This window comes from Poecilia mexicana, unplaced genomic scaffold (genome assembly GCF_051168715.1).
Source record: "Poecilia mexicana isolate PSO_F unplaced genomic scaffold, ASM5116871v1 scaffold_19, whole genome shotgun sequence".
NCBI lineage: Eukaryota > Metazoa > Chordata > Actinopteri > Cyprinodontiformes > Poeciliidae > Poecilia > Poecilia mexicana.
In genome coordinates, this window is record NW_028263388.1 from 2,794,164 (window position 1) to 2,818,055 (window position 23,892).

Consider the following 23,892-nt stretch of genomic DNA (forward strand, 5'->3'; position numbering starts at 1 on the left):
ACTCATGAATTCAACTCACTGACTCACTTCAACCTCATGCATCAAGAACTTAGCATAAATTATCAACACCAGCTTGATTATGGTTTTCCAAATGCACCAGATTGAATCAGAAGTATCAGACTTTGAAAAAGTCACGTTAAACGTTTTAATTAATTTTGCGGTGTAGAATCTCAGAGGTGGACTTGCTTATGTTCTTCAGTTTATTGTTTTGCTAGTAGAGTGCAAAGTTCAAGATTCGTCCTGATCCTGAAGCATCAAAAGAGCTTTGAGCCTCACATTACCGCAACCCTGTTTGTTCATAAGCTGTGCTAGTTGTCTTGCCAGTCCACAGAATATTTGTTTTTGGCAAATGTGAAGTGGGCCTTTTTCATGTTTTTTTTTTTTTTTTTTTTTTTGCTTGGCATTGGCTTTCACATAGATAATCTTTAATGATTGTTGTTTTTGCCCAGTTTTTTCTTTTTCTTTCTTTTTTTTTTGTTGAACCATGAACCCTCTTAACTTTAACTTTAACCAAGGCAAGTGAGGCCTGTAAAGCTTTTGCTGATCTGAGTTTTTGTGTGTGTGTGTGACCTCCAGGATGAGTCTTCAGGGTTCTCATGGTAAGCCTGGCACTTCTGCGGAGGTTCACCACTGTTTCTTGTTTTATTTACTTGTGTACAATGATTCTCACTGTGGTTCACTGTAAGACTCCAAGTCTTGGACATTATTTTGTAACCCTGCCCAAACTCGTAGATGTCATATTGTTCTTTCTTTGTTTTTATCTAGACTTGAATTCTTTATACTGTGGCGTTAAGTGTTGGCTCTGAGATCATAAAAACACCATTTGCAAGCACATGCAATATGTTCAAAGGGTTGATGAAAGTTTTTTTTTTATATAATTTGCCATGTTTCAGAAAAAAAAAACAATATTCAAAGAAGCTTTTGTGTTCTTGAATGATCATTGTGTAGACAGGCAGAACTAACATTTTGCCTTTCTTTGTGTAACCAGGCACAACATACCAATAATCCGTATATTCCAAGCCGTTCAATACCTCCACTAGCTTTCTTTGAAGACATTTTAATGGTCAAGTAGCCTATCTCCAAACAGCAAACTTAGATAATGGCCTTGGAGGAATTAAAAATAATGTACAGTCATGCCTGCCCTCGTCTGCATATCGTCTCATTCATCTGGGCTGCTCATTAAAGGGTAATTACCTGTAATTAGTGAATCATGTCGCTTTAATGAAGACGTTGAAAGCTGCCGGAGCCAGAAGGGCTGCCCTTAATTCTAAGTGATGTTCAAAATTAGCGGCAGACAAGAATTCAATAACGGCGGACAGACTGATGAAACGCGAGCACGTTCTTTCCTGTGCCATTGACGGCACGTGTAATGTTTATTTTTCTCATTAATCTTCAGCACCGGTGCCATCAACACCTGGCTCTGGAGGGCAAGTACGTGTTACTGTATCACATCAGGCTGATAGGCACAATGCTGGATGAAGCTGTGTGTCTAAGAATGTGTGCTATCGGGTGTGAGTGTATCGCTTGCTGTAATGTCTGCATGCGTGTGTGTGTGTGTGTTCCCTGGCGGCATGGTGAGTGTTTAATCTGGCCCGGTGGCGTGCCGTTGGCCCGGCTAATCACAGTGTCTGTAGGAGTGCGCTGAGCCAGGGGAGCACGCCGTCGCTAACAGCCCCTGACAGACTCATTAGAGAGACCTGGCACTGAGTTTCGCAACATGTGCGTGCGCGCGTTACAAACACAAACACGCACACACACACACACACACACACACACACACACACCCTCATGCACACACACGCACACTCTGTGGGAAAGACACCGACACACTGGGAAAAATTCACACACATCCACGATTCTTTTTTTTTTTTCTTGTGTTCTTCCACTCTCATTCATATAATTATCCAATAACTGTGTCTGTGTCTTTCTTTCATATGCACACACACGCACACACATTTACACACATTTACACGCACACTGTGCTCTCCACGTGTGAGACAAGGCAGGCAGTGACCCCTCGCAGTCGCAGCCCAAACACAGACAAGAGCTGAGAGGGCATCTGGAAAAAGAGAGGGGAGGGAGGGAGAGCAGACTGTGGGAAAAAAATCAAAAAAGAAAACCCCGAGAAGGGAAAGTGGAGGAGTGAAGTGCAGATAAGAAAAGTGTTGGATGCAGCGACCCCACCCCCCTCCTCCCTTATTCATATTATTTAAATAGGCAAATGGCATTTTTAAAGGCTAGATATGTGCAATCAGGAGATCGGGTGCAACCTCCTGGAAACCATAAAAAGATAGAACAATAAGTAAGCTGTGCTGTGTGACTGTCAGTTGTATTTGCATGTAGTGTAAAAAATTTGACAAAGGTTAGCAGTCTTGTCTTTCTGCAAAACTTGGCTCTTGTTTTAAAGGGTGCAAATTAAACATTTTTTTGTTCCAATGACATTTAGGAAAGCTTGACAAATTACTTAAGACATTCTTGGCTGGTACTTGCAACAAGGTTACTCGCACCTCGGCTGCAGCAAGCATTAGGTTTGGCTGAATAACAGGTGAATGCAAAACAGGTCAATATGTAGTCGAGTGTAGGGCTTGCCAGCTGTTCACTCTCTCTCTGTGCTGCTGACACACACAAAAACACACACTCCTGGATGAGTTCATGACCTGCATAGAAAAATATAGACAGTGAGACACATGTACAGTAAACAAAACCAGAAATATGTACTTCATTTTTTTTTATTATTATTTGAATGCAATTTATAATAGCATCATGTCATGATTTTTTTTATAAGAGAAAGTAGTTTGCTGCATTTGTAGCACCTAAAACCATTCAGAGTTGTTTCACACGCTGTCTACAGATGTCACAGGAGGCGAAAACAAAGAGCGAATATATCCTAATTAAAAGCGTCACTTTGTATCCAGCAAGTCCAAAATGACTAACTCCATTAGACAATCGTTTATACACCCAACATGTCACCATCTGGAAAATATGAGACATATATTTGCGCTCTTAATCCTCGACTCAAACCAGCACCAGGGGGTTTTGTTTATGAACAGCACAACTTGACTTTGGGCAGATTGCTCAGAACAAAATAAGAGAAGATGTTAGTGTGTGACGACTTGCCATCTTCAGATAATAGAGATACCTGCTATTAAAGTCATTTACTGTCAGAGAAAATTACCTTAATTTTTTTTTTTTTTTTTGGTAAAACAAAACAGAAGAACATATTTTTATTCTACTTTCTGCAAGAATTAGGCTGATCACAACTCTAAGAGTTATCAGTGGTCTATTTGGCTCTGAGATGTGCCTGTTTGGTTTTAGTGACAAAATCACCACAGAGATTTGGACTCCTCTCCTTACTGTCTCTCTGGCTGAAAGCTTTGTTTCAGCCTTGAACTACCACAGAAGTCACTGTTGGTTGGAGCTTTAGTAGTGCTGTCTTTCTCACTGAGCTTGGTTCCTTGTCTCTTACCTTGAACTTTGGTTTTTAAGAGTGGGCACCCTTTGCCTCACTAAACCTTCAGTGTCCGTTTTGGTTTAGGAAAACAGTTACTTGTGGTTTAACCCTCGTCTGCGTAATTTGTATTGTGGCTGATTGTTTGCATCCCTTTACCATTGTAGTTATTGTTCAATATTGTTATTCCTGAACTTAGTGTCCTGGAATTTGCTAAATCCTAGAGCAATGAACATTTTCCTAGATTTGTTTATAACCATTTTCAAAGTCTGAATTTTTTTGATAGAATAGCAGTACTCCACCTTTTTGCATTTTGGGGACTTAAGACAACCGAGTTGTGGGATTGTGAGCTTAATTTGCAGCTTTTGAGTTGAATGGAGGCACTCATGTGGGCATATTTTAAGGCAAACCTCTAACCCACTGCTGCTTTTTGTGGCATCTTGAAGAAAAACAAACAGAAAAGACACTAGGAAAGGGGTTGTAAAGCCACAAGTCTGGTTCATCCATGGGTAAAATTACCAGATGCCTGGAGGTGCCACGTTCATCTGTTTAAATAATTAAACCCAAAAATAAAAACCATGGAACTATAAGCCATTGTATCCTTCTGGAAGAAGATATGGTCTGTGTCCCAGGCAGAATTGTGTTTTGGTGAGAAATATCTGCATCAAGATAAAAACAAAAGACTTGAAATGCTACCTAAAGCTGGTGAGATAGTGTCCTTTTTTCCACAGTCCAATTAGGAAGTTAAAGCTCGAAAACAAACTGGTCATTCAAATGGACAATTTCCCTAATCATGCTAGCAGATTACTAGATATATAGCTTAAAAATTAAATGCACATTGACTTGAATTTCATGGAAGTTGGGAAAAATACCTAAAGACTCTTTACTCGTTATTCTGAACTTTAGCCAATAAAAGTAATTTTGGTAATCTTACTGACTGAAACAGGAACATTTTAGTTGTCTTAAATGGTCCGGCAGTCCACATCTTTTTATGCAGGCTTTGTAGATATCTTGTTTTAACTGTTAATATTTATTTATGTTTACTTGAGAAAAATTTCTTCAAAATTGTATATAATAAAGGGATTTGAATCATCTGCAGCAAGCTCCTTGTGGCTAGAAGTGGAATTACACCTGAAAAAAAAAAAAGAAACTTTCCCTCTTATTGCAGCCACTTATATGTTTATGCACAGACAATATGACAGCTTTAGCACTTCCAAATGGTCATTTAGAAAGAAGGGGCAATCACTTAAAGTCTGCCGGTCTCACTCTGCATCCAGCTTGCAGATGGATGCTGTTGGTGTTCTTTGTATGTGTCAGTTTCTCTCATGTTCACAGCAGCTGTTGTCCTTCACTCTCATACACTAACCTTTTTGTCTTAAACTGTAATCTAGCCTGCTGGAAGTAATGGGAATGTGTTCTGCTGACAGCCTCGTTTCACCTTAAAGTCAAATAAACCTGTGTTTAATTCTCCCCACCACTCTCACAGCACAACAGGCCAAATCCTTCCTCTTTCGCCAGTCGGTGCAATAGATTCTTTGCTTTCTTTCCTCTTTCCTCCATTCTCTCTCTCAGTCTTGTTCAGCGCAAGGCTGTGAGATTGAGGAAATGCGATGTGATGTATTGCAGTGAATAATGTATTCTGCTAGGATTGTACAGAGCGCGTGGAGCAGATGGCAGCAGGTTGATCTCAATGTGTGTGTGTGTGTTTAATGATGACAGTGTGTATATGTGTAACTTGTAACTGTGTGCATGTGCGTGCATGTGCGTGTGTGTGCGCACCCAGAGTGGGGGAGGAGAGCTAGGAGAAGAAGGTAGGGAGGGGCGTTGGGGGTTGGTTTATGTGTGTGTGTCTATGTGAGTCTCCTTTGTGAGATAAAACATGCAAATGGTGGATTATTTTAATGCAGTTTTTTTTTTATTCTAGAGCCTAAAGCCTTAATCCGTAAAGCAGTCGAAATGAAAATAGTATATGTTTTCTTTCAAACTCTCTCCATGAGTCTTTTAATTTTTTTTTTCTTTTGCACTATTATCGGAATCTGCCTCCACCAGCTGTCCAGGAATGGGATACATTCCACTTTAATTTGTGTCCGATATAGTTACAGCTCTGGACTCATGATTACATCTGGAATGGACTTAAGCTGGCCTGAACTAATCTTTTGACTTTTCTTGACTGATTGGTGGTGGGGGGGGGGGAGAAGCAAACTTAAGGAGAATAAAACTGAATGCACACTGCATGTAAAATATGCACATTTACTCCAGTAAACTTACCTATGCGAATGTAAGAACCCCCCCCCAAAATAAAAGGCATACAAATGCAACTGCTGCAGGCTTGGCACCTGAGCTGTAGCACTGCTGCAGCATGCTGCACTATAATAAAAGCAAAACATGCCTTTATTGTTTCTGACAACATTACAGATAAAAAACACAAGTGAAGCATCAAGGACCTGCTTATTGCCTTTTACCAGTAAACTGTTATCTACCAGGGGGAATTCTGAGAAAATTAAACATAGATTCAGTCGATGCAACAAGAATCAGAAGATTTAACATCCCTGTTCCTCTCACACGAGAGAAGTTAAGCAGAATAGAGTAAATGTGTTTAAGTATTTTAGAGAGCTGATTTGTCTCCCTGGGATGGTTGGTATTGTAAAACATGGCCCGGAGCAATTCATTAGTGGTAAATAATTGAGAGGCTCGGGATAGTGCGAAGGTGAAATGGCTGTTATTATTTTATAGAGTTTGTGTTCTTGGGGGCTCTTCAATTTAATTTTTATTAAAAATGCACAAGGCTCCATGTGAATGACTCATTCGAAAGATCCACAATGGCTGCTAATGACTATCTGTCCTTCGCTCATTGTTTTCAAGCTCATTGAGAGCGGTCCGCACGCCATTATCAATTCTGTTGCTGCTTCTTTGTTCAGCTCTCATTTTATGAAGGCTGTTACTTTATTTCATGAGTTCTGCTCTTTTTATTTGAGGCAGTTAAGGTACACAAGCTTTCTCTTCAAAAAATATGGCGGTGAAGATTAGTATCGAGCACATCTTGGTAAATATGAAATAAAGACTTTCTCGGCAGTTGCTTTTGTGAGTTAAACTTACAAGTGGAAATCATTTGTTCTTTTTATGTTCACATACTTTTGGAGAATTTCACCGTGCATCTCTTTTAGGCCTTCATCGCCATACTTTACTGTTTCTATGTTGTTTTTGAAATGATGTGATGGCCCATTTCCCATCCATGCTCTGCATGTGCGATGACATTCAGAGCATTTTCGGTTTTGGTCTCTTCTGACCAGAGTGTGTTCTCCCACTAGTTCATCGGGTTGTCCAAATTTTCTGCATCAAACATCAAATAGGCTTTAGCATTGACTTTTCTTCAGCAGTGGAATGTTTTGCACCGCGAATGTGCAGAGAAACCGCGGGAGTAGAAAGCATTACTTAATGAGGAAAATGCAAGTTACAAAACTGTACGTTTACCAATCGTGGCATGCTTCTTGTTTGATATTTTGGTAAAGAGGAAACCTTTTTATAGGTCATAAACAGTGACTAAATCACCTAATATAAATTTGACAGGATTGTTTCCTAAATCCTGTCAGACCTAAGTTGTTTCGCCTGACTTTCTTTGTCGTTTTGGACCTTATTTTTTTTTTTTTATGTTTTCATTGGTTAGTATTAATGTCATCCCACCTTACACACGAAAATTGTTGCCTTATTACTTTCAGTGTGAATTACTTGAGTTGTTACTGAGATCTGGTGTGAATATCAGATCATTAGCTCCATTAGCAAAATATTTACTGAGAAAAACTGTACAGTATGCCTTAGTAAATATAATGTTGCAAATAAATGAAACCCTACGAGTCTTTAGAAGTCCTGTCAAAACAAGCAAGTCATGTTGAAGTTTTATGCTCCAACAACTCATTCAAATGTCTGTCTTATAAATGTTCATTGAAGTAAAAAATAAAAATGCTTTTTGAGGCCCTCATTCGGACAAGCTTTTGCTTCATTGTCGTTCATTGTTTTGTTTATTTTTAGTGGTCATATGAGAATGCAGGTTCAGCAAAGCCAAATTCTTTTCTTGAAAAAAAAAAAAAAACCTTTCACCTTTTCGTTTTGGTTTTCCGGTGATGCAAGTTAAAGGCCAGCAAGGTTTTATTTAACATCTACACCCACTCGCCACCACGTGATAACCAAGAAATGGGGGAGCATCTGAAGGTCTAATTGGTTTTTCTCAGCACTCTGGGCTCTGTAATAACATGATGTTTTTAGCCTGTGGTCTGTACTGTGGGCTTAAGAGCTGTTTGTCCTTAATAACCAAACTATTGAGAAGTCTGTAAGATCTTTATACTTGTGGGTGGACTGTTCTTTTTAGTCATGCTTGTGGTAAAACCTAAAGGGCTGACAGTTAGACCTGACTAAATCAAACCGTTTCCATTTTTGGCGAAGTCAGGCCGTCTGTCGACATTTGGAAGACTGCCTACCACGCGTCCAGCTCACAATGCAGATGTTTGGATTTATGAGAATGACGTGACATTTCAGCAATGTTTTCGGGGAAAACTTTTATTGTTGTATTTTCAGATGGCATAAAGGTTTCAGAAATCACATTCTGCATTTTGAAGCAGGGGTTTCAAACCTGCTTCAAAAACCTGAAGCAAATTATTGAATTACTTCCTAATGACCCCATTATTAATTCAGACTTCACTTTGACAAGAAATGTGACATTTTCATCTGCAACAAGATCTCATTACATGCCTGGCAACTATACAGCTGTTAAACAAAACAAATGATTAATTTTCTTTACAATTTGGGAGACTTGACATTAAAGTTTTGTCATTGCACTAGGCGAGGTTCACTGGCTTGTCTGATTTGTCACTGCAGAATATTTAGCCTTCAGTAAAATAAGTCTACTTATTTTTTTGTTGTTAAATAAAAAGCTATTTTTTAATTGGAAGCTGCTCTTCAAGTAGACTTTGTTAACGAAAATGCACAAGCCTGTTGTAGACTTTAGTCCACTGCTGGTTGGAAGATTACTGCACAAATGCAGTTTTTGTTTTTGCATTAATTGTAAGTGTGTAAATATATAAGGGATGATGCGATAAGTTCAGCACATGAGATGAAATGATACTCAATACTGGCTTTTCGTGAACAAGACAAGATTTTGTTAATAAAAATTTGGTTTGTGTATTTTGCACAGGGTAAAAGTTTTACAAATCACACACTGTCTGCCGTCTCCCTATGGTTCACAGTTTGACCCGGTTAAACTGGAAAAGGCTTTTGTACATCAGTCAACAGGGAACATTCACCAGCCATTGTCTGCTCTTACCACATGGTGTATGTTTTTTTTTTTCCCTTGGGATGTGTTTGCATTCATACTCTGACAATAAAGTATTGCAACAATATTTGTTGAATACTTGTTGGATACCCTAATGTCTAACAAAGCACTGAACATTTTATTTTTGTGCTTTTGCAAATACAAATGTGAACAAATCTCAAATAAACTTTTTTAAAGATGTAGGTTAGTCCAGTTCAGTGTTGCCCGGTCTAAAATATGTTGTATTTTGATCTGCAGAGGATCAAATGCTGCACAGTGGATGGCCAGAATTGTTTGACACAACTTTCCTCTTTGCTGTCACATTTTCTTCTTGTCAGGTATCTGATATGTCGCCTCGCAAACAAGTGATTGAATGCTTTCCAATGGTTAGGTGCTTTCCAATGCTTTCCAGCAAGATGGAAAATAAAGTCTTTAAAAGTTGACCGTGTCAAATACAACAGGAAGAAGTACTTCCTTCCATACTTCTAAATGAATGTAACCTTTTGATAATATTAGATTATTTTAAATTTCCACAAAATAATGGTGAATGTGATATTACCTCATTATTTTCATCAGTATAACTTTTCTAATGACTTACAGATAGACTTTTCCTTTTTTCCTAGATCAGTATAACTTTTCTAATGACTTACAGATAGACTTTTCCTTTTTTCCTAGTTTTAATTTTGCATTCTGGTTCTTTGCCTGTGTTTGTTTTTAACCACTTGCTTTGAACAGGATTGCAAATCAGCCATGAGTTCAGGTGCAAATAGCATGTTGCATGTTGAATCTACATCCTTCTCCCTGTCAAATAAATATTCACTCTTACTTTTATTGCGCCATGTGACTTTTACTGTATTGTTTTAAATGACTTTACTTTTATTTATTTAAATGCAATGTTGACGTTTCTATTTTTGTCTCCCTGACTGTTGTCCATCATGGAAAAACTAATTTAATTTCATGTAAATATGGAACATAGGGGACCTTAATCCTTGGACATTACTCACACTGTCGTGATGCTTTTATATGTTTGTTTTGGATGTGATTCATTCTTGACGTTTGCTTAGTTTCTCGCTTGCTTTCAAAAGAAAATCTAAGCTATCACATCTCCCGACTCTCCTTGGCTTAGTGCCCTTGCTCAGCCCTACTGTCTGGCTGATGCGTTTTGTGTAATATGCTTGTCAGTGTATGTAAAAGAGCTGGGCGGCACGCATGTGGGGACGAAACATGCTCAGGGGGCGGAGGGGATGTCAGCTCATTAACCTCAATTTTTCCCTTCGCAAAGCCCTGCGTTGAGTCACCGTGTAAGTCTCGTGTCATTACTCCTCCCCCAGCATTCATTTGCTGGGAATGACAGGAGAGAAAAGCAACAGGCAAGATGGGGGAGGAGGAGGAGGAGGGGGAGGAGGAGGAGTAGGGAAAGGTTCTTAACAAATTCCCTGCTTGTACCTTGCAAAACTAAAGCCCACGCATCTTGTTTCCTTCCCTACTTTTGTCCTTTCTTTCTCTTCCTTTACCTGCTGTCTGTCTTTCTGACCACAGGCCCAGTACAGTGTTAGGCTCCGCACAGCCCCCCCTTCAGGCATCAACCCATCTAGGAAAAGACTGGCCATTGCTATGGTGAGATATGCTAGCTGAAGCCCCCGTATTTCTTTTATTGTATTTTTAATACAAGCCTTCAAACAGAGACAATGGGGAGATAGATTATTGTTATGACTTGCTGTGAGAAATTGGAGCTGCTTAGGGTAAAAAATAGCTTTCAGCATGAAGTGCTATTTTTTGCTTCTAAGCTAAACGCAAAAGTGACCGGGTTTTCAAGATCTTTGACCTTATGTAGAAGACAAGTTTTGAGAACACTTGATATGAAGAGAACACCATCTCATTGCTCAACATGGCAACTTTGAAAAACCTAATAAACTTAAAAGTGTTTAGACTAGTTGTCAATTCACAGAACTGGCCCCAAGCCGACTGTCTAATTTGTCTATAACCCCTACACATTTAAGTGCATAAAATGTTTTAGTTAGATGTTCTGTATTCAACACGGCTTCATCCAAAAGGCAGAAACCACTAAAACAGTGCAGGTTATTTAGTGCCTATTTTATTGTAAATGTTTTATATCCAGCTGAATTTTCTTATGTTCTTGTCTTGTTCTTGATTTTGGATAAGAGTTCCTATCCAAAATCATGAATGTCTGATATTTTCAAGCACCGTTATTATATCTCACAACAGTGCAAAATAATATTTTGAATACTTTTTTTTTTTTAACTCTGACACCACATATTATATTTTTAGTCAGTTGTTTTACAGGAATTTACAGATGTTGTCAGAAGTGTGTAATTGCAGAAACATAATGTGTGAAAACATGCAAAATGTAAAAATAAAAAAAGAAACATCTCTGCAGTAATTACAGTAAGAACTCTACATGGAGGTAGAAGAAAGTACAGTTTAAATCATTTAGATGAAATCTTTTCTACTTTTTATTTACTAAATGATCTTTAATCAACTAAGGTCACACAGTCTTTTGAAATGAGATTTACCCTCCAGGCAAAAGTTACTGACTCTGGCTTTCTTGGTGTAACCAAAGAAATTCTCTATTAATCAGTCTTGGGGTAATTCTCCTGTTTTTTTTTTATGCCATATATTAGCAGTTTTAACTAACATGAGTCAAACAAAAAGAAAATGCCTTTTCTGTGAATGACTGTTTAATACACCTGTGCTTATGCATGGCCTGGCTTTCAGTGGGCTGCAATTTGCATTCAAAACAGTTCAAAGCAAGTTGTGTGACTTTAAATTTGAATGAAAACAAAATGAAACCAATGATTCCCTTTAATGGAAAATCCAGGTCACTCAGTCTTCTGTCTTTACTCCTTTTTTGGGGCCATCATGTCAAGACTGTATAATGCTATGGATGTTTTATTGGAGCTGAAAAGGATTCTGTTATCTTTTACATCTCAAGTTATTTTGTTTATATGGTTCAGAATCAAATTGTGTATTTAATTCTAGGTTTTCTCACAGCTGTTTGATTGTAATAAAATGCGTACTCAACCAACAGTTCAGATGTTCCTTAGGGTAGCACATAGACTTGTATAATATTAAATTAAGGAAGTCCAAAAGTACAAAAGATCTTGTTTAGAAGTGAATTCTTCATCGCCTTTTTACATAACTCACAAAAGCTTGGAATGGCATTGTCCTTGAACACAGGATCAGTTTGTCAATTTATTTCCTGAACTCTTCTGTGAACTTAAGCATTCTGCTCTCTTTATATACAATTTACTTTGAAGTGCATGACATTTAAGAGACTGATTTGGCTGAAAAAAATTCAAATTAAACCGTTTTATCTTCTTTCCTCTGATACATCACATTATTTATGATATTTTTTTCTTGTTTATGTACGTACTTGAAGGGTTTCGGTTTCCCACTTGACTCATCTTCTTGCTTTGCATAATCTTTTGCATTGGTCAGATGTCTCTGACTGTTGCTATGTTGTAGCAACAACATGTTTGTTGTTGTTCTAGCGATGTTCTTCCTGGTAAAACATTGGTTTTGTGGGTATTATATTGTTGTTTATGTTGTTTAAAGTATGTTAATAAAGGTTTCCAATAATGAGGCGTGATATATATCTTTAGTCAATTTGTTTCAGAATAAGGTGTTAGGAAGTTGCTTCTCTGTAATTTTTAAACATCCTATTTATAAAGCAACTTCATAAATTTTCATAGCCACTTTTTACACTGTAAGGTTATTTTACGTTAGTTTCAGAGCTGTAGGATTAAGTTATTTGTTGTCTTACCCAAACTCTTTTTTTTCTGTGCCATCTGCTTAGATTGAAGACTAGTTGGCGTCTTTGGAGATAGACTGATGCATTTACTTGGCACTAAATGGCTTATTATAGTCAAAGCTTTCAAACTTTGACATTTACTTTTCATGCTTTGCTTTTGTACTTTTTATTTATTGTGTAGAGCACCAGATCGCAATAAGACATTCAATTATATGCTGAAGGAAACCAGCCGTTTTTTTGTGTTTTTTTTTTCTTCTTCTTTTTCCTTTTCCTGTTGTAGTTATCTGATGGTTGCGGTAAGCAAAAGCAAATGGCTGGGGTAACGTGACGTTCACTGTGCCCTTTAATCTTTTCTCTGTTTTCGCTGTTCATCCCAGCCAGTTAAAAGTGGCTCGTGCTCTCTCAGATATCTCAGAAACTGTATTTTCTTACAGTTCTTCAAGTACACATGCGGGTGTTTTCACGCCATACTTTGTCAGGTAGAGCTGCGACGCTAAAGTTGTTAAGCTTAGCACCGCAGCACCTGCTGGACCCATTTGCTAATTGCTCTTGGTGCTGATTTGGTTGTTGCCAATGAAGCTCATCCAGCACCACGAGGGTCCTTGAAGGCCACCACAGCAGGATGATGGAGGCCATGCGGGTTGCACTTTGGTTTTGACTTATTCCTTTCTTCGACACCTTTGTGCAAGTGCTCACATGTGGCTCACTCAATGGCTGTGTCCTCTTTTGCACTCTACCTCAGTTGCTGCAGAGGCAAACTGTTGTCACAGATGATGCACTACGCAACATGCGCTTCGAGACGCAGCAGTCACGTCTAAAACGACAAGTGAAAATCCATTTGGTTTTGGTCGATTGCCTTCAAAGTTGCTGAAACAGAAAGTCTGAAAGCTCAACATTTTTGCATTAGCGTTCACGCGGACTTTACAAAAGCAAATTATTTACATCTGCTTCTGGGATTATTCTGTTGTCTTCAAGAGCTTGCGGAAGTATAACGTTTTTCCGTTGTGATATTTTTTTTTTTTTACAGATTTATTTCATTTCAGTCAGTCAGCCTTTCCTGTGGGGCCAATTATAGGTATCAACCAAACTTTAAAAAGTTAAGATTTCAAGACCTTTACATTTTCCGTCAGATTTTTTATGAAATTTAATCTTCTTTCACCAAACATTTCTGCCACGAACCAAAGACGAGCCCCCTCTGAGCTCCTCCGGGCAATTCATCAATTGCAAGTGGGAAGAGCAATTTCCCACACAGCTGTGATTTTTCGGCGATGAAGCCAGCAGTGCAGGAAGGTGTCGTGTGACTTTGACATCAGCAGTATGCTTAAATTAGCATACTATTCGCTTCAAAAACAATAAAGGGGGATTTCTGGATCTTGCTAGCGCTATTAGATTGTGCACCTGGCTGGTCGCACAAACCTTTCGTCATTACTAAATCTGTCCCTCAACCCAGCCATCTCCTATACAAGTCAGCCGACTCAAGTCTGTGGCTGCCTTCCTGACTCGGGGACATAACAAAGGCTGGCCGGCTTCTACCACCTTCGCTGCAAAACACATAAAGACAGGAAAATGTGTTTGATGAAATGGACCTCGTAGTCCTTCTAACGAGTTTAATAATAATAATAATTAATACTGCTATGAGTTTTCCCCTACGGTAAACCAACATTTTGCTCTGAGTAGGCCAACAAAGGCTCCTGTTTTTCCTCTCACATACTATTGGCTGTTTGGAAATGTTTCCAGGTGCATGAAATACAGACAGAATACAGAACTACCATAGCCATCTGAACAAACACACTTCATCAGACCAAAACCAACCAACCAGAGGCCGGAGGAAGGTCTTTGCGTTGCCAATCAATGCTGGTGAATGTGATAATATAGGAGAAACAATTTACACTTACAGAAAAGCGGCTTATCTGCCATCATTGGTGCCCATGCTAACCTGAGCATTCACAACTTTCCCTGCTAGCTACAGCTTAGCAGAGAACAAGTTGGGAAACGGGAGAGGGACGAGCAGCGCCACACGAGATTGTGATTGACAGTGGTAACTGCTAAGAACCGCCTCCTGGCTCTGATTGGTTGTTTCTGGTTGGCACTAAGAGCATGGGGAGAAGGCACATTATGCTAAATTGCGTATCGATCTGTGTATATGTTTATGAATGTGAGTCTAACTGGTAAAACATGAATTATCCTGAGAAGTGAAATCCTCACTTTTATTTATATTCGGGTCTTAGGTTTAACATTTTGATTTGCTTGAGAAGACTTTAATAATAAAATAAAATACGAGTTGTCTAATAACCATGCACACTCTGTATTATGATTCAATGACTTAAAAAGTACATTACTTCTTATGACAGGGCCATTGAAATGCGAGGCAGACATGCAATAGTCTGACGGGGTTTTTACTAAACATACTTCAATTTTTCCCGAATCTTTGGCTTCTCTGTGAGAGTCAAAAATTATATCTGACTTCTTTCTTCTTCTTTTTTTTAATTAAATAAGAAAATCTCTTCACAGTCTAACAGCCACTGACTTGTATGTGCAGATAAACTGTCATCCGTTTAGATTTCTATCCTTCTGTGAACCGTTGTAAACCCGAGTTCAAGGTGGAAACAAAGCCTTTTTTTGGCAACCCACATGCCCCACACTCCCACCTTGCACTACCTCTCCATATTCTCAATCTCCACTCTCATCTCTTTTCATCTCTGTTTCTGGCTGTTGGCTCTGTTTTGTGGTTGCTCCAGCACCTCAACAGCAAAGTGGATAAATGGGAGCCTTAACTTTTTTTTTTTTCTTTGCTGCACATCCCAAAGCATAGGTGAAACCGGAAGTGGTAACAAAACCTTTTTTTAGTTCACCTCAGTATGTTTCTTTCGCCTTGGAGGTGATGAGTGGATTGGTCCATCCAGGGATTGGTTTTCATATTTTCTGTGAATTTTGAACTAAATGAGGTAGTTTTGTTTCTTTTGAACTCGCGCTGAGTGCAGCTCTCTGGTGACTTTCAGCAACATTTCATGTTAACTAAACAGAGCAGAATATAATTTTAAACAGTTCTCTAGGAAAAAGAAAATCTTTGAATTATTTTTTTGAAAGGTATTTCTGTGATTTCGGAAACATCACTGAAACTTTGTTTAGAAAAAAGCTCACAAAGTCGAGAACCAACCAGAGAGGACCAGCATCCTCTCTGCCTTCTAGATACAAAACAAGTTAAGAATTTGAACAAAATCTCACCAAAGGGTTTTGGTTTAATTTACTGCTTAATATTTGTAAAATGAATGCTGAAGTCTCCATGTAGATCCTGGTTAAATAAATATTATATTCTCCTTCTTTTTAAAAAAAAAAAATAAGTTTTATACTTGCCGTTACATCAATTGCCCATTTGGGACACAAATTAAATCCTAATCTGAATCTGAATCTAGTACCTCTCATTAGTGGAAATGGAGAAATTTCAGCTGTTTCAGCTACATTAGTATGATGACAGGAACATACTTAACCCACTCACCATTGACGGTGTTCAGGACACTACAGTGTTTCACATTGTTCTTTGGCCCAGTCTTCTTTGGAGAGTAAAATATAATACATTTTTTATGACTACAGATTAACATTATATGAACAAAAGCTAAAACTGGTGCAGCTTTATGATTTTTCTTTGGTGAAAATCAGATCTTTCTAATTGCATATTGAAGACTGCTGAAAGGCTAGTTTTTCTTGCATCATTCATTTTCTCTAATTTTTCATGTGCAACACCTCAGTTGTCTTTGAACGTCATGTTTTTCTCCGTGTCGGTGCATTTCAGCAAGCAGCTGTAGCTGTGCACACCATATTCAGAATTAAGGAGGGAGCTGCAGCGCCCAGCACTGTCTCTATGTAACTGTTCCTTTACTGTGTGTTGCATAGTAAGAGGTTGAAAACTAACTTGGATAATTAAGAAAAGGTCACATTATTTCAGTCGACAAAATCCACTTATATTCCTTGTACCGTAAAACACAAACAGTCCCATATTTCAGAGCGGGTTCTTGGTGTCTGCTGGTGTGGTTGTAACAGACACTCCAGCACCGTGTACAAATCTTCAATTTAAAAATGGAAGTGCAACTGAGCAAATAAAAATGAAATCTTACTTCAAGTTCTGCCAGCATTGGCTTTACCAATAAGTCTATCCAGATCTCATTATGCTGGTACTACTGAGGGGCGGAAAGGGGAAAAAAAAAACGTAGACATTGTGACTTCTTAAATGTTGTCATTGATCAGCTTGTATATCATCATAGACCTTGTCTTGGATTTCTGTTTGTTGAGGTTTTGTGTCATTAAGGATTGACAAAATGTCGATATTAGTGAAACATTAGAAGAGAGATTGTGTATTGCTGTTCTACGTTCTTGTGCAGATCCATCAGTTGCTTTCGCCCCTTTTTACTTTAGCTTCATCTACTTGCTTTCATGCAGTAAGAGAGCACTTTACACACGGTGTTGCTGTTAATGTTTTTAAAATGAGCGTGCAACAGTGTTGAAGTTTTAAATGATTCGATCTGATTTTACCCAGTTGCTAATGTTTGTCTGTGATGTATGTAATGAGCTAGCCCAATGAAGCATACGCTATAAACAACCCTATTGGGAGTAGGGCCACAACTTTTTTTTTATTTTATTTTTTTTACCAGCAATAAAATGTGTTATACATTCCTCTTACTCCAGCTTTAATTGTTCAGTATTTGGAAGCGTTCCCAACACGGACTGAATGCCTTCGTTCAATTCCTCCCCTAGACATTGCCAAACTATGACTTTGTACAGGCAGATTTTAATTCTAATAAAATTTACATCACCTTTTCACAACTCCCCTTTCTGTTTGCTGATTGGCTGAGTTGAGAAATCCAGCTCAATGGGATAAATCTGAGACGGCGGACTGAAGAGAGATGGTCATGGCCAGGTTGGTAGATCATGAAAAAGATTGCTACATGAACGGCAGCTAGTTAAGGGTGCAGATTTTGATCCGCTAATAAACATAAAGTGTGCAGTGTAAACGTGCTCGACCTTGCATTCATATGATGCCAAATACTTCACATAACTTGTCCTTTAGCACTTTTAAGAGGTCCCTGTAATTCAGCTTCACATCATACAGTTTTCCTAAAATCAGAAACTTTCCACACTGGCTCTCTGCTTCAGATCGCCAAAATGCATTAAATTCCACCTCAAAGATGCAAACTTCTCCCTCTATCAACACAACCTGTTTGTTTTTTTGTTTTTTATTTTGCATATGAAAATGAATCATGCAGTTGATAAAGTGGGGCCACATGAGTTATTTGATGTTGGTACAATAGATGTGACCCCAGTGGTGCTGCAGATGTGCGCGCACAAGTAGTGTGACTTCAACGTGAACACAGTTGTGTGTGCAGGATCAAGCTCTCACACCCAGGAAGAGGCCCTGTTTCCCTTATCTAACGACAACAGAGCATGTGTCGCCATGGCCACCGGCTGTGCTTTTTATGGGCTTTGTGCGTGAGTGTGTGTGTGTGTGTGTGCGTGTGTACGTGTATGCGCGTGTTTTGAGTCCCTGTGTATATGTTTGTGCCATGTTCATTGTTTGCCCATGTTCATTGTTTGCTTGGGGCGTGGTGCAATACCAGATTTGTTACTGTAGCCTCTCTACTCTCTGTCTTTTTCTGCACACTTCCCATGCAACTGTGAGAAGTTCTTGTTTTTCATTCCTTCTTTTTCTCTTTCTTTGTTTCTGTTTCTTTCTTTCTTTTCTCCCCATACTTTCCATATTGTCTTTTTATTTTCCTTCACTGCTGTTGTTAGGTGTGCGTGCGTGTGCGTGTGTGCGTGCGTGCGTGCGTGCGTGCGTGTGTGTGTGTGTGTGTTGGTGTCTCTGCCTCCTCATCCTCCTCTGGCTTTGAACCAGAAGTGACAAGTTGGGCAACATCAAAATTCGGTGGCACACATTGTCTCAGGTTGGGGTTTGTTAGGTCGCTCCTACAGCTTAATTGAACAGAGGGCTGAAGGGGAAGGAGTGAGATGTGAAGAGAGAAATGAAGAGAATAGGGAGAAAGATGAGGAAGAAGGGTGCTCAAACAGGCATACATATTGCATGAGCCCCCACCTCCTCCTCCTCCACCACCACCACCACACCCCTTCTCTTCACAGAATGGCTGTGTACTGTTCTGGGTTTATTAATTCTGCTCGGCGAGAGAATTATTTTTAGAGACTTGGTGTGCTGGCAAAGGCTTTCAAAGTCACACCTTGTACATATTCTGCTTATAGATTTTCTCTTATTAATTCAAAAGTTCAGAAAGTTGGTTGAGGTTGCTTTTTGGTGCGATCGTGTTTTGTTGTTGTTGCTGACATTTTTTCTTTCTTTTTTTTTTTTCTAGCGCGTCGTCCTAAATCCGCTTAAGTGTTAATTGGATAAAAACTAAAATTATTAGTTGCTACACCTCGTCATGTAGGTTGTAAGATTCAGTTGTAATTTCCTGTGATTATTTTCAGAGAGTAACTCGTGGTGGTATGCTGAAGATACATTGCTGGGGAAAAAAACAAATAAGGATTTGCCAGTTGTAAATTCCTGCTTTACAACTGGAAAGCAGGAATTTCCAGGAAAAAAAAATGTTTTTCCCTCGTCTTTGGGAAAAACATTTTACATTTAAATGTTTCAGATAATCAGACAAATATTAAAAACAAAGATAACTTGAGTAAATACAAAAAGCTACTAAAACTTTAACTTTATTAATGTTGACATTTAGCGTAGAAGAAGATTATACTTGAAAGAAAAGTAATTGTTTGTGGAGTAGATTCATTTTGAACAAATACTGGCTACACAAATTCCAAATTTGTAACAATTTACCTGCACTCTAGAAAATACTGGTTCTTTTGTTGTTTGTTGATGACATTTTTCTCTATTATTTTATAATATATCACTTTAAATTTACTGGTGTATCTGATAAAGATCTGTGAAATAAAATCTTTTTAAATCAGCATGCTTAGGCAAGTGTCTGTCTACTTCCAAGTAACTATTAGTCAGTTTGTTGATTGGTGAAGACGTCAATTTACAAAAGAATTGAATGGCATGTTGTCTCGTCTTTCCCGGACATTTTCAAGTGTATAAAGTGTGAGTGGAAACCTTTTAGGGGTGTGTGGCCAGCAGCAGCAGCTCATTTGCATAAAAGGGAAACAGCTCATTCTGAAAGGAGCTCAAAACAGCCAGAAATGACCAGGAGAAATCCAGATATATGAGTATAGTGAAAATATATTAATCAGCATGTTTTTTTGTTTTTTTTTCACAGCCATAGACCTACCCTAACTTAATCAAGGAAGTATAGCAGGTCACCTTTAGCAACAAATATCCAGTTGTTAAACTTTGTTCCTCATATTAGTAGACATATACGATTTGTGTTTGGATTTTTTATTTTTTTTTTTTCAAACAATCAGGCCCATTTGGCCCATTTGGCCCATCTAGGTAAAACGTTTTTCCTCGTCTTTGGTTTGACATGATTTTTCTCGGTACTGACTAAGTAGTTGCGGCATTATGCCACAAGCAGTTGATCTTCACCCCCCTTCCACCTCCTCGCAAACAGATGTTGCCTAGAAGGCTTAGTGGGGAGCTTATATAAATTGTCCATCAATCAGAGGCAGTCTTCAGTGGAGCCACCAATCCTGTCATCATCAGTCTTACAGAGGACTCCTAGATGAAAGGATCCCAGCCTTATATTGCTCCATTAGAACTGTGTAAATATTACATGCTTTCCCTGGATGTGCTAGTTAGCATTACTTCCACCTTGTGGCTTCATTATTTTTGAAACACTCAGCTTTGTCGATGATTGCGAGGCATGACCCAGTTTTGTGACTCGCTATCTCTCTTTTTTTTTTCCCTTTTCACTTCTCTTGCTCATTTTCCTCATTCTCATTTCCCTCTCACACTGAATTTGTCCTTTTTGTCATTTATTCATCGTGTCTCTCCACTTACTGCCTCTGCATTGCCTTCATTCTTTCAGCTTGCATCTGTGTTACTCTCATCCTCTCTCCCTCTCATCTATGCATTCTTTATTTCACAATTTGTCTCTCTTCCACAGCCTATTATTATTTTTTTCTCTCTCTGTCCCCCCCTTCCCTCCCGCACCCGTCCCTCTCCCCGTTCTCCTCTTCTTCCTCTACCCTTCTTCTTCATGTTTTTTCATTTCTCTCCACCAGCACCACGTGTGTCACGGATTGAAACATCGCAAGCAGTGGTCCCTGCTGAACAATTACCATGCAAAGCAATCCAAATAGAGATGTTTGCCGAAAACAACATGTGTGTAATTACTGCTTAATGAGGCCCTTGTCTCAGGCAGAATGCCCAATTAAGCTGCCGATGAGAAAGCGATGCCAAGCCCCGCTGAAGAAAAAGAGACGAGTGAAGGGGAAAAAAAGAGGGGGTCTGGAGGGGGGGGATATGGGGTGTGTGATGGAGAAGTACAACTGGGAAGGTTGTAGCGCAGAGAGAAAGGTGGAGACAATGGGAACATAGCGACAAAGAGTGAAAAGTGAGGGATAAGACAGTAAGACAGTGAAAGAAAGATGGAAATAAGTGGAACACCACAAAAAAAAAGGGAAAGAGTAAAAGATATTCCCCAGCCCACATGGAGTAATGGCTGAGCTGATAGCACTGAGCCAGCAGTAAATTGGCATTTTAAATGGAAGAGTGAGAAAGTGCAAAGCAGCATTGTTCAGACAAAGGAGCATAAGGGAAAGGGCTTTACATTGCAATATATAAGCAGCCATGTTGAAGCACAAAATGGCTGACCTTTTCCGGGGCCGTTTTGGCCTTTCCGACGATCGCCGCATTGCCTGGTGTCGGCGACGAAATTGATCATCCTCCCTGGTTCATTTCCTCCCTTTGAGCACCCAAAGAATTCACTTTGCAAGAATTAACTCCAACGAAAGCTCTGCCGGGCGTTGAGGGGGTTAAAAACGACATTATTCGGCCACTCTCTTTCAATCGCTTTCCACCCGAGAGAATCTTTAACAGGCTCTCTAAGTGGCTTTGCGTCATATTAAAGTGGAGTTTAATGGAATAAAATGGCTCAGTTAGAAGAGAACAAGCGGCCTGTCGTGTGACGGGGGTTAGGGGGAAGAGTTTATTGCAGATATGTGAGCCGGGTCAAGATTGTTTGACCCTCTCTCTGCAGGTTAGTCAGATGATAAACACTCCCGTGCTTGATTAAGCAGTCGGCTGGATCTGCGGCACAATTAGTCAGCATTCAGCTTCAGCAAACACGGGGCGCTCGCTCGCTGCGTTCAGATTGATTCCTCTGAATGGGAGTGTGGCTTAAGTGTGACTTGCACGCAGCCCCTGACTCGATTTCATGTTTGCATATGTAGATGAATGTAGATGTAATCATTAAATTAGTCATGTGAATCCTCACTTGGGCCTTTTTTTTTTAATGCATGTGTCGTTAACCAATCGTCGCCGCAAGGCAAGTCCTCGTCCTACCCAAGCTTTCATCTGCAGTGACGTACAGTAATTTCTCTTTCTCACCACTCACATGCTCGTTCACCTACTTCAGCCCTTTCCTGCCTTCCAGCATAGATATTAGATTTCCCCTCCCCGAAGGAATTCAGCTCATTTCCGTCCATTAGGCTACCTATTTGGCTATTGTTTTGAGCAGGTACATCTTGCGATCCATTTGTATGCTCTCCTATCCGGCGTTTGTTTACCTTTCAGGCCTTCGGTAACTTTCTCCTTAGCACAAAGCGGACCACCGGCAAAATGAGAAGGGCCCCTCCGTATATTTACATCTGAGGAATGTGACATGGAAGGCCGTCTGGTTTGATCGTGTTTCTGCTGCTGTCAGTTCACGAGTTTCTTTTTAGGCCTTGACATTGAAAGGACTGACTACAGTCAACAAATAGAGATGTTGACTGTATTTGACAAGCTTAATTTTTGCGGGTTTTCACAGTTCCAGACAGGGGTCTAAATAGATCCAAGATGTGCATGAAAGCATTCATTTGGGTATTTTATTGACGCTTGTGAACCATTCTTTAGTATTAGTTGATGACCTGTCTGATAGATAGCCTGCGGTTTCTTTTCTTTCATATTGTTGAGGCTCTTCTCCAATCCACAGTCAAAGTCGTGCCTACAGACTGAAATCCTACCCCACCACTAATAATAACTGTCCCTCAATGTGTTTGAAGGAAACCACAAACTTCCGGTTGCCATCAGTAAGATCCTGGCATAATTTTGGCTACATACACCATTCATCTTTTCAGAAATGGAGGAGCGCTTTTAATTTGATTGACTCATTTTTAAGCACACGCTTTAAGTCTCCAGTATGATTGAGGTTTTGGCAATTACAGCAGGTCGATGTTAATCTGCTGTATCTGTTCTAAAACCAGCATTGATGTATGATTAGGATCTTTGCCCACATTGCAACCGTCTTGCCGTTGAGTTGAGTTAAAGGTAGTTGATTTTATTTCTTTAAAAAAAAGGTCTGTTTAATTGTTTTCTCTCCAGCAAGTGTGACACATTTCAAACTAATCTCTTCTCCAGCGATTTAGTTCGGTAGAGAGAGCAGAGCTAGCATGGTGCACTCTGCTGTTGACCCTGTGTTGTTTCGCTGCACCCTCGCCGGTCGGGAGTCATTTGTTGTTACGCGAGCCCTAACCCCATGTCAAGGAGTGTTTTGGCACCTGCAGCAAGTGATCCTTCATTGCCTGATTAGCTCCAGTTAGAAGACACAGCATGCCTTCACTTCACACCGCGTGCACACACACACACACACACACACACACACACACACACGCACACACACGCACACACGCACACGCGCACACGCGCGCACAAACAAAACACACCCTCGAAGACAGCAAGCGCACACTTCCTAACTGGATGCAGTCATAGATTCATTCACACTCGTTCTCTTTTCTCACACACGCAGCAGAGCCTACAGGGAAAAGCCCATCTCTCGTCACCACGCTCATGTAGCCTAATTACCGGCCCGCTGACGAACAGTAATTGCCCGTGCTGCCATGCCACCACGAGGTTTAACCAAAGTGACAAAGTCATTAGTCTCACACTTGAGGCCACCCGTAAAGAGCTTTAGAGCTTTTCCTCTTTGTACCTCCTCCCCAGGCACCCATCGTCTTTTCTTATTTATTTATTTTTTTCCCCAAATCTCGTCTCGCATACGATGCTTATTTATCCTTTGTGTTTCTGTTCACAGTTTGATGCTGACAACATGTATATGAATGACAGCAACCAAGAGTTTCGGTCCCCAAATCAGGTAAGACAGCCCACGTGTTTCACACTTACTGATTTTACTTTAGATTTTATTGGGATTTAACACTAAAGGACAGATATTAGAAAAAATATGATAAATGTTTTTCCAATTTTGATTTTCCTTTGTTCTGATT

The 23,892-nt window shown here is 39.6% G+C and overlaps 1 protein-coding gene across 2 annotated transcripts in view; it reads left to right on the top strand.

Annotated features, from left to right (window-relative positions):
* The window catches only part of LOC106921695 (TOX high mobility group box family member 2-like), a 103,998-nt gene that overhangs the window by 32,512 nt on the left and 47,594 nt on the right, over positions 1-23,892 (top strand). Inside the window, exons 2-3 of one of the 2 annotated variants that reach the window (XM_014993534.2) lie at positions 10,290-10,367; positions 23,703-23,762. In XM_014993534.2, coding sequence (XP_014849020.2) covers positions 10,290-10,367; positions 23,703-23,762 — 138 coding nt within the window. The remainder of the gene's footprint in view (positions 1-10,289; positions 10,368-23,702; positions 23,763-23,892) is intronic. The other variant, XM_014993536.2, reaches the window with a different exon arrangement.